At 29.6% G+C, this 12,346-nt stretch overlaps 1 protein-coding gene across 8 annotated transcripts in view; it reads right to left on the bottom strand.

The window, feature by feature from the left end:
* Positions 1–12,346, bottom strand: part of LOC143246220 (CUGBP Elav-like family member 2) — a 194,262-nt gene that overhangs the window by 38,348 nt on the left and 143,568 nt on the right. For 4 of the 8 annotated variants that reach the window (XM_076492566.1, XM_076492587.1, XM_076492556.1 and 1 more), the window contains exons 7-8: positions 8,626–8,766; positions 5,537–5,561 (exon numbers count right to left, since the gene is read on the bottom strand). In XM_076492566.1, the coding sequence (XP_076348681.1) occupies positions 5,537–5,561; positions 8,626–8,766 (166 nt within the window). Of the gene's footprint in view, positions 1–5,482; positions 5,562–8,625; positions 8,767–12,346 lie in introns of all 8 variants that reach the window. The other 4 variants (XM_076492575.1, XM_076492535.1, XM_076492545.1 and 1 more) reach the window with 1 other exon arrangement.

Here is a 12,346-nt window from a genome sequence, read left to right as displayed (position 1 = left end):
ATAACACTTTGCTTGGTGATGTAGAAGACTACCAAGTAGTTAGAAGGCACTACAACCACCATCCCCCACAGAAGTCAGAGAAAATAAGAAATGGCCTTAGCTCAGAAAGCTAATGGTTTCAAAAGACGGAAGTGAAGCCAAGATTCTGCTAAAAATGAAGTCCCAGAAATTGTTGCATCAAAACAATGCTGAGAATCAAGAAGGAAAACCAATCACACTACTGATTGTGTGTCCAACCAACAAGAAAAGAGGAAAGATAAATGGAAGATCCAATGGATCCAAAAGGAAATTCCACTGATCGCATAGTTCCAACTGAAGAGAATGCATATAACCATGACCAAGTGGAATGAATGTCGCAAAGGAAGCTCATAACCAGGAGCTCCATTATCTCAAAGATGATAAGAAGAAGACTGTGCCTGACTTGGATGGGAATTAAAGAAAATCCCAAATGAAAGAGATACTGAGTATGAGAAATAATGAATATTTTTACCTTGATCGATCAACCTATTTTTATTGCTTTCTTGAGTGGGAAACAAGTGTGTACTAAAAACACTAAATGGGGAAGAGCCAAAAAAAGCCAGATCTCTATATGAATCCTGAGACCTAAAGAATAAAGATGCTGAGGAAAGCCTCTGACAATAGGACAAAATATGTAAGGTTGAGACATGCCCAAATCTAAGATATATGCCATTCATAAACAATCTGAAAAAAATAATGGGAGGATAGAGATATGAAACAAAGGTATGCATTCACCAAGATGAAACTGGTCATCTACAGACCCATCATAAAACACCTAACAATGGGACAGAAAAAACTCTGGTGAAATGAAGTTCAGAAACTGATTGAGATAGGAAAGATCAAAGACTGGTCTCCAATTCCATTTTTTTTTGGGAATAACAAGTTGAAAATAAAAAAAATGGGAAAAACTGCTGTATTTATAATTTCCTTAGTCTTACTGCAGAACAACTTATAAACCCCTTCTGTACATATTACTAGTCACATTCAAAATATAACTAAACACTTTAGTATTTATGTATTTTAATTAAATTACTATTAAGTACATTATAACTTAATGTTTTATATTATCTGAATTTTATTCCTTTATTTAAAAAAAAACATAAAACAGCAATTAAAACTACAGTTTTTACTGTCATTTACAAGATATTATAGATTATACTGTGAGAACATAATACAAATTGCCAGTATGGAAGATCAAATTAAAGTTCTACCTGTCTTTCATTAGCATCTGGAAAATGTTCAATAATTTCTTAATGGGGGTTTGACATTCTAATATTTCAGAGCTAAAAGTTAGCCATGTCCACTTGCAAATACAAGGCTGTTGCCTAGTGGCAGTTTGAAGTTAAATGGCATGTTTATACCTAATAGAGAAAATTTTGGACTGTTTAGTCCTGAAGAAACATCTACCTATTCTAGCTCAAAAGATAGAGAAGCTTAGTCCATTATTCTCTTGAGGGGTACATAGTGCATGACAGGTTTTTCACCTTATATATGTATGTTTGTTAAAAAGTTAGATAGCATTTAGATTTTATGTTTATATATTTTAATGAGGACAAGTTGGCATACCTGGATCAAGAACAAAAGACAAATAATTGGAAATAAAAATTAAACTAAAAGTGAAAAGATAAATCTATGAAATTACACATGACAAAACATAGCTTCATAGTTTACTAGGAACATCAGAAAGGCACGTACATTAAATCCCACCTAACTAAAGCTTGCATCTCCTCTACTGATAGCATCAATCCCATAGATTGAATAATAGGAAACAAAATGTCTTAAAACAAGAGCTGAAGTGGTAGTTATATCAAATTGTAAATTCATAATTTGCAATAAATGAAAAAAAAATATTTGAAAAACAAGTAATCATAAAACTGAAATCTCTACAAAAGAAGAAAATCAAATGCAATCAATAAATGCATCTGACTCTCAATGTGTTAACTAAGAATGAGTCAATTAAGATTTTACCACAAAGAACAGAATGCTTCATGTACCTTGAAATTCCACTTGGATATCTAGATTATGACCCAAAGTTACAGGAGCTCAGAAAACTAGAGGAAAGCACTACAAATAGTTCAACACATAAATATGTTAAAAGACAATGCTGAAAAGTTGTGTGGCTCTTACTGAGGTGTATAATATTGTAACAAACAAAAAACAACAGAAAGAATTCTACCTTCAAGCTATTCAAGGTCATACAAGACACCTTCCTAGTAGGAAAAGGGACTAAACCATAGCAAAATCATATAGTCATGTAATTATACTGTTTTACATGAATTAACACTCTTAAATAAATCAATTATAATATATGATATAACCAAGCCACTGAATTCTGGAATTTCAACCTTACTAAGCAACTGCTAAATATGATCTAGAAATGGATGAAGTTTGTCATTTAACCATCTTGCCATAGTTATCCCACACTACACAACATAAAATTTTCAAACTTTTATTAAACTACATTTTATGTTATACCAATCAGTATAGCATTACATTTTATCTAATAATCCATATATTATTAGTAAACAAGTTTTAAGTTTGTAATTCTACAATGCAATATTAACTCTATAAACATGAGCCTCGACAATATAACTGACTGTGTGATCTCTCTGTATTCTATAGATTTAATACTTCTCTAACTTTCAATATAGTGTATATATTCACAAAATTTGGATGTCTTTCTAAATACAAAAAAAATTATATTTTTAGGTAGGCATTTTTAATAAATTTAAGATCTTTCATGACTATGTGGAGTATTTGTTTTGAATAGTCCAAAGGCAAAGTAATTTCAATGTTAAGATTAAAAATAATTTTCCTCATATCAAATTTCCTTTGTATGATCCTTAAACCTCCTAATTAAATTTCAAAGAATCTTTTCAGTAAAAATTTATATTAAATCTGTTATTTTCTCTACCTTAACTCAAAACAGAGTTGATCAATTTTACTGACATCATAACCATAAAAAACTTTGAAATAAATCTAAAATACTCTTTTCTTTTTAATTCAGGAATGACTTCAAACTGCAACATGAAACTACATTAATTTATCCTAAGTAGTTTTAAACATGTAACAGCATACATCTATTGAAAACTACCTTTATTTTATTGCCTCTTTAACCATGTCTAATTACTATCTACAGCACAATAAGCTGTAAATCACTTGAAGCATGTGCAACTGAAGTTATGCTATCAATTGCATTTCCTACATGGTGTTTGCTTGCAAGTCTCATGAACCATTATAATATTATCCTTATCTAATTTTATCTTTCTTTAAAAAAATTCCTTTTTTCACATTTACTTACATTTATAATAAAAAAAGATACATGCAAAAATTAGAGAAAAACTGTTTACCCAATCTTTTTTCTTGTTTGTTTGCTTTTTGAATTTCACGCAAAGCTACTTGAAGGCTATCTGTGCTAGCCATCCCTAATTTAGCAGTGTAAAAATAGAGGGAAAGCAGCTAGTTATCACCACCCACTGCCAATTCATGGGCTACTCTTTTACCAACGAATAGTGGGATTGACCATAACATTATAATACCCCCACAGCTGAAAGGGCAAGCATGTTTGATGTGACTAGGATTCAAACCTGTGACCCTCAGATTATGAGTTGAACCCCTCAACCCATCTGGCCATGCCAGGCCCTTTTTTTTCTACATGCTGTCAATTGTTGAGGACATTTAAGGATATATATTGTACACTAATGGTAGTAGTGCATTAAAAAGTTTTATTAAATTAAATAATGCACCAAAGAACATGTCAAAAACAGACAATTTTTCCCTAACTGTCACACATTTTCTGGCTATTTAACTGTGCAACAAGAGCTGTGAAAAATTCATCAAATTTAGCCATTGTGATTCCTGTGGGACCAAAGTTTTATTATAAATGAAATTAATTAACACTTATCTAGACAGAACACAACAAAATACAGTATGCATTTTATAAATAAAAACCTTCATTTTTTATTGGTTTTAGGTACTACACAACTAAATGTAAAAAAAAACTATTAATAAATCCTGAAAAGGAGAATGTGACAGGTAAGTGTGGCAGGAGGGGTGTGATCATCTATTTATAATTCTGTAACCAAGCAAAATTGAAGGTTATTAAAATTAACATTTATCTGAGCAATAATGATTCAATAGGGAGCAATTTACGTTTAATTTTGTACACTTTGAAGGGATGGTAGACAAAACAAAGAAAAAAAAGATGCCTAGAAAAAATCTGTTACTATATGACACAAGTAGTTCAGGATTTTTAAAAGTATTATCTCACACAGTTAAGGATTTAAAACATATACTATTAAAAGATGGATAATTAGCTAAGAACTTGTACCATATAAACTGGTAAACATAAACAAAAAATTAATGTAACAAAATTTTGAACACAAGACACTAAAACTTTGTGTCATGAGCTGTAAAAGATACTTGGGTTGAAAGAGTTAAAAAAAATCCTGAACTTTCCCTACCATCTAGTCATTTTCTCTATTTGATTAACAACCCATCCAAAAAGTACAAAATTAAAAGTAAATTACTCACTGTATATTTCCATTGCTCAGATGATGCATAATTTTTATAGCATTCAATTTTATATGGTTACAGAGCTATCAAATAAAAAATCAAACCCTTCTGCCATACCCAGATGTCACATCTTCTTTAAGAATTTAGTCATAGTTCTTTCTTACATTTAATTATATATTACCTGTAACCAATAGCAAGTCATGATTTTTATTTATCAAACAACACATCTGTGTTCTGAATAAACAATCATCAATTTCACTCGAGAGTACAACATTAGGCTTCCACAGGAAAGTTAACAAATAGCTTAGATGAATTTGTAGTAGCTCTTGTTGCAGTCAGAAATATTTCGAGAGTTAGATGAAACTGTCCATTTTTTAGCATGTTGTTAGTATATATTTTTAGCACATAACTATCATTAGTATAAAAAAATGTTGGGTAAGAACTATTTCTTGTTTTTCATGTTTATTCTTTATTAATTATCATAAAAGTAACTAAAATGTAAAAATGGATATCTTTTAAGGTTGGTTATGATTATACTAGGTAAAATAATAATAATACTATAATAAAAATATATCATCAGACACACATGTGAACAGATCTAGCTCAAAGCTAATGTAAGTTGACAGTGTAATGCAAGTTGCATGTTCCTTGAGTGATTTACAAATTATACAGCATGGATAGCAGTTAGACATGGTTCAAAAGATGATGAAACAATAAAATTAAATTATAAATAGATGAATTCTGTTATGAAGTTAAAGCTATTTATGATAAACAAACAATTGTATATGAAGTTGTTCTGGAAAGGAAAAAGGGTAATTTAGATTTATTTCAATTTTTTAGCACAATTTCACAATTTTTATGTAAATAAAAGAAGTTTTTTTTTTTTTTGTTTTGTTTAGGACAGCTATGAATTTTAAAACATTTTATTTTAGCAGGAAAAACTTCATACCATAACATTCACCTCCAGAAGACTGTTGAAGATTATTGAAATTTCCAAACGTACCTGTCTGAGCAGCTTGATGAAGAAACTGAAAAAAAAAACAAGAAAAACAAACTATATAATCAGTTTATAACATACATTACAAATAATAATTTTGAAATTTATACACATACTTCCATCATTACTTTAATAACCATATTACAAAAGCTGAATTATATCTGTACTTCTACATGAAGCTTTTTAACAATTGCTTCACTAGTTTTAAACCAACTACACTTTATATCACAATATATCTAAATCTCTTCTTTTATGCTAATTTGAACCAACATGTTCTTGTTCTTTTACCTACAACTTCCTTCTTCATCATAACAACAAACCCAATGGAAACATAACATATCCTAATAGGCCCCTTTGGAAATAAATGAGATCCCATATTTTTTGCTGCACATGTAAATATGTCTGAATGGCAGGCTTGAAACTTGAATCTTTAAAATTGTATTAAATTGATAATTAATATATTACTAAATAGAAATTACTTAATTAAAAAAGATATGGCATAGCTGAGAACCCTTCTGTAGCACAACTGTTACCAAAACAGAACTGATTCTTCAAAACCATTTACAAAAACCTAATTTTGATTAATGATAATTTTAATTTCAATCACCTGTAGAATGCATGCAGGATTGATATTTTCTGTTTCAGAATAGTTAGACTGACATAAAAATGACCATAATTGTATTCAAAATGTTATTGAACTACTATTTTATGAATTTAGGTCAACAAGTTTGGAATCAAATTGTTGATTATAATTCAAACTTTATTATATACGAGTTAGTTTCTTAACTTAAAGGTAAATATTAAAAGAACACAATTAAATATAGAAAGTTGATGTGGTATATTGAATACAGCACTGTTTCAAATTAGATGTTTGTGATGTCAAAAAACTAAATGTACAGTTTCGCACAAATTAGGAATTCAAATTACTAATATTAACAAGCTACAATATGAAACAAGAACCTTATTTTTTTATTCTGCTGAGCTATGGCCTATGTACTGAATCAAACACATGACCCCATTCACCTCTTTCCACTTTTAGAAAGTCTCTTATATACACTTACTTCAATATATGGCACGTCTATAACCAATTGACAGCTTATTATGTACCCAAGGGTTTTTTTCAGCCATTTTAATCTGTAAAAAGGCTACCACATTCGTTCAAACTCAGATTTCAAGAAGGTAGGTTCTGTTTGTCTGCTTAAAGTTTCATACTTTTTTTAAACCTAAATACATCTTAGTTATTCAACTTAATATAATATAATGGAATTCTATGGTATCAGAGTAATGATTAACAAGTTTTTGGATTTTCAACTGAGTATATAAAACCTAAAAAAATTTTGTGTGATATCTTTAACATGCAAAATTTTAAAAGGCTTAGCAATCTAAATCCAGCAGCAACTGAATTCAAAGGTTAAAGTGAGAAGATATAATTGTTTGCTTTACATCATTATTTACTGTTCTGTACTTTAAGAAAAAATAAATTTAATACATTTTTAAATAGTAATAACCTACCTACACACACACACACACATATATATATATAATGTATAATTGAAATGTGACTGTATATTAAAAATACTAGTCCACTAAAACAGCCAAGACAGAAGACTAACAGTCAGTTTTACATTACTGAATACATAACATTAATGCACATGCACCACACCAATGCAAGTTATGAAATGTTAGCTAGACAAGAGTAGAAGGTCAATAAAAAATAAATATAAGCTACTTATACTAAACATTTGTATATTCATGTTACAATATGGAAAGATTTTAGCATGAAGGAACATAATTTATATTTCCTATTTTTGTTATGATGGCTATGAGGTTGGATAAATAACAGATCCCATAGTTGGGATATAGAAAATAACAAAATATAGTCTTATTAAAAACAAACATTTCAAATGTATTTTGCATATTTTAGAGATTACATAAATAATAGAGATTTTTGGAAAGAAGAATATTTTCTTTTTAATCACCTTGCACTAAGCCTAGTAATGAAACAATATTTTCAAAAACAAATCTTTAGTAAAAATATTTCATTTAAGTATCTACTTTTTTGTGTGTAAAAAATTGTAATCTATTTGTTAAAAGTCTACCAAATTTTGTGAAGATATAAATGTTGTATCAAAAGTTATATTGCACGTACTCAGTGTGCAAAAGTGCAGACAAACTTGCCTATTTTATACTGAGCCTGTTGTGAAAAGGTTAAAGGATAAGCCTATTAATTATTTAAATGGTACCATACTGGTAAGAGCTGCTCCATTCAAGTTTTCTCTTGTAGGTTATAGTTTAGTGAATGGAAAAACCTAGATCATGGACAAACAACTCTTTTGTTACCATTAAATGTTATGCTATAATTAAAGCTGTGCAATGCAATAGTTTTCTTCAATTTTTAATAAAGTAATTAGGTGTTAAGTTTGTAGGACTATTAAATTTTACATCAATTTCTTAGTCACACTCGGAGTTACAACTTATACTGTTACAATTGTATTCAGATTAGTTATGTCAGAACCACAAAAGCAATACTGTGCTTGGTACTAATATCTTGATATTTATTTACCTTAGTGTTACACATACAAAAAAAAAAATATTAGATTGCAATAATTCCACGCCATATAAGTTACAAGAAAAACAAAATTACTTTCTACCTCTGCTTTGCTTCACTGAATTACTCCAAATAAAAGTGTTAGTCTTACTGTCTTATTATAATTAATAATTGTCTTTGTACAAATTAGTACTAGCACCTAGGCTTAGTTGTCTACGTTAATACCACTATTAAGTTAATTCTTTTGAAGTTGATGCACTTAATCTTAGCCATAGGATAGCGTAACGGTAGTAAATATAATAATGCTGCGTGAATTACTTAAGGCTTAGCCTTTACATCACTCAGTCAGTAACACAACTTCATGGCAACGTCATCATCTTTGGTTCACTGTTCACATCACACCACAACTTGAAGTTTCTTAGATTTTTGTCTCTCACTTCAGTCTCACAAAACATACGTTCAATTTCAAATCACCATGCAATAAATATGTTAAAGTATAAAGAAAGAGAGAAAATAAAAAGTTAGACATTGTGATCTGTAAACTTACTGCTAAGTATTGTGGCGTCACAGAACTGACATTTCCGAAATTAGTCGTATTCCACAGGTTAGCCATTATCTGCTGCTTTCGTTTTTGATCTTTTTCTTTTTGGGTATCAGCAAACTTCACCACTAGAGGGCTGCTACAACCCTAGAGCATGATATATTGTTATTAAACCTACTTTTTCTTTATTTACTATGTAGTTTTCAACAATTAACAACAAGCTTTAAATAATAAAATTAAAACTAGGAAAAAATAAACGAAACTACATAAACAACAAACAGATATTTTTAATTTTTATAGTTATATTCATATTTTTATTTACAAATCAAGATACGTTAAACACTGTAGCAGTGTTTATTGTCATTATATCTGCAAAATTGTTAAATGATATCAAATAATTTTGTTTTTCGATCATTCTGGTGAGTTAAATATTCAGGTTAAGTATTGCCAAAGATTGCTAGATTTTGATGTCTAGCGTAGTATACTTGTTGAGGCTTTTAATTAACTAACTTGTTAGTTAATTGTAACTATGTATTTTATAAACCAGTATGCGGTTCATTATTCCATTTTACTGAAATAATCATTCAGAATAAAAATAATAATAATCAGAATAATCATGAATTATTTGTATTAGTGCTTAGTGTCCATTATAAGGAAATTATACATTTGGTTTATAGTGATTAAATTTGATGATTTAATCTGCCATCTAGAAAACAACCACTGTGGCAATAATAATTGAAATTATATATGTGTGTGTGTTTGTGTATAATTTCAGGTTTTTTTTTAATAGCGTTGACACGTCAAAATCAACTCTCTCATGTTTATCTAACTTAATCTTTACCTACTCACTACGTTTAAACTCATTATGAAGTTAAATACAACTTAAGTAAATATTCTAAAATGAGATTTTAAATTTTGGAAACACAAATCTTACTTATCGCTTGCCACTTTTCACCTACAGTTTAAAGTACAAAGTAATTTCATAAACAGTGATAGATCAATTGATTCATAATGAAATTCTAGGAATACTGTTTAATACTACAAAAAAATATTGTTTTTGAGTAAAAATCCTCAGTTTGTTCTAAATGGTTCATATGCACAGAGACGCAGATAAACTTCCATTTCTAAATGACATCAGAATGGTCGTAATATCTGAAATGAAGAGTTCTTCTCTTATAAAATAGAAGAAAAAGCTTTAGGGTACATAGTTTATGAAATGCTGGTTCGCCCATGTGTTCGCTCATGAAACAACGTTATGTAGCCAATTTTAAAAACAATTCTTCAAACTAGGAATTTCGAATTGTGGAACATTTGATTTAATTATAAAATGATCAGACGGTTTTCCACGTAATTAATATTTAAATATTCACATAAAATACCTGAACACAGAATAATCTATAGCAATTTATAGTTTTCAAGCTTTTATCGTTAGGCTTGATTACTCTTCAAATGAATTTTTAAAGACGATGTTCTACTATTCTCAGTAGAAGGCGCCATAACTGATAGTACTATATTGTTAATAATTCAGAGTAACTGGAGATAACTTTTATTGAAGTTTTTGAAGGGAAAACATATCAATTTCACTTAGAGAAAATCATTGTTACATATTAAATGTTTATAGCTTGAAATTTTATCAAATTTAATGTCATTTATAACAACGACAATGTTTCTGGTACTTTACTGCAATTGTAATCATTTGGAAACTTTGCTGATCACGGTCAATCTGATGACCATAATTACGTATTATATTACGTAGGCAGCCCATATTTTTCTGACTTCCTAATCCACGCTGGGTCAGTAGTAAGACTTCAGACATATAAAGCTAGAAACACTGGAGTTCAATTCTCTTCACTGGACAGACAGCAAATAGCCTATTGTGTAGCTTTGCACTGAAGAATCAAATGCAACAATCTACCCTATTAGTAAATATAAAACTTTTACATAGTGTTTGTTTATATTGAGCATGTTTTATTAATCAAGAATGTCGATTAAAAAAGCGACTACGTTCTTCTTATGGAATCGAGCCAATCAACTAGGATTTCATATGTATTTTCTAGTGGGAAAGATTACTGTAACATACTGCATATCACATTGAAATCAACAGTACTCTTTTTAACTTATGTGTTAAATAATGCCCCAGGGATACAACATTCTTTGTTTTATGACAATCAATCACGTGAGAAAAATGATATTGATGCTTCTAGTATGCTACGTTGTGTTTTCTCTGTCAATATTGAGTTTTTACCAGATATTGACTTGCTATGAAATGCATTGAAAGCTTTCCAATAAAAGTGCCACAAAATACAATTGCTTATTACTGTTACAGGTAGGTACAATTTGACCGATATTGTAACCACCACTTAATTACGAAACTATACATAATAAAACATTAAATGTAACCATGATATAACCATGAAACTACACATACTATAATTTTGATTGCATTAAATTTATTTTCAAGAAATTTGCTAAGAATAACTTTTTCCATCTTATCTTTTTTATGTAACTTCTATAATGTCCTATACAAATGTCAAAAGTTTCAAGGTAAAACTTTATTTCTTATTTTTTATTTTCTTTACCCGAATACTATGTGAAAGTAAGTTACAAATGATATTAACCTTTTTACATTTGTTTCATTTTTTATAGTTTTAATGCTTGGCTTATACCACATAAGCTGATCATTTTTATATGAAAACCAACACATCACAACGGATGCAAAATAACAGATTTTCTAACATTGACATACTGTATGGCATGAAATCAAACAGAAACAATTATATTTTGATTATATTTATGTATTGGGACTAAAGATCATTTCATAGCATAATACGTTGTGTCTACCCTCATTTTTTACCTCAAACTCAAAAAATTGTAAAATAATCCAAATTTTGCTCTGCAAAACGTTTTCTGGAAAAACTCCCGTTATTATGTTGATCCTACCTGATTACTTTCACGAAAATCATTAAATCTGAGAATACCATAGAAGAGACAGATAAGAGGTAATTTTGTGCTGTGGCCATAAAAGCTGTTATTATGGAATGCTTATTTTTTACCTATAAAGTTTATTCGCCCATGTTTTGCTTAGTAATTTATGTGTTCTGGTTGTTATAATTTACTTCACTAAGTGGGCCGAGATATATTTACCTTACATATATTGCAAACTGTCTAAGCATTCGACTTTCTTCCGTTTATGGCTGGTGCTTCCCAGGATATGTTTGAAAGGTTGCACACGCAGACAAGGCTGAACATTCACTTTTTAAAAGACGATTGTTAAGAGTTAACCACACTATCATTCACATTTTAAAATGTGACGTAAGTTAAAGTATGAATGTGTAGTTGTACCTATGTTGTTATTGAGTGGTTCTTCGCATGACAGAAATGTTTAACAATTACTTTTCGTGGTGAGGGGTATAAGTAGCTCAGACATTTAGCTTTAAGAGAAACCAATAATACAACACAATTCATCTCTGGAAGGTCCATAAAACAATTCAAATTGACAGATTAACTTAAACTTTTCTGTCACTGAGGACGGGTACATTTGCTTATAAGCTGTTATTTTAGCACAGCGTATAGCTGATTTTTTGATAAGCCAGTTAGTATACCTGAAAGAACTTGCACAGTCAGGGAATTAATATCAGCATCCAGCTTATTTTCGAGTTTTGTAAAGTATTCGGAGTGATGTTAATTCACACATTGTCTAACAATCCATATTATGGTAATTTGGCAG

Source organism: Tachypleus tridentatus, chromosome 1 (assembly GCF_004210375.1).
Source record: "Tachypleus tridentatus isolate NWPU-2018 chromosome 1, ASM421037v1, whole genome shotgun sequence".
NCBI classification, from domain to species: Eukaryota; Metazoa; Arthropoda; class Merostomata; order Xiphosura; family Limulidae; genus Tachypleus; species Tachypleus tridentatus.
This window is presented reverse-complemented; position numbering and strand designations above follow the sequence as displayed.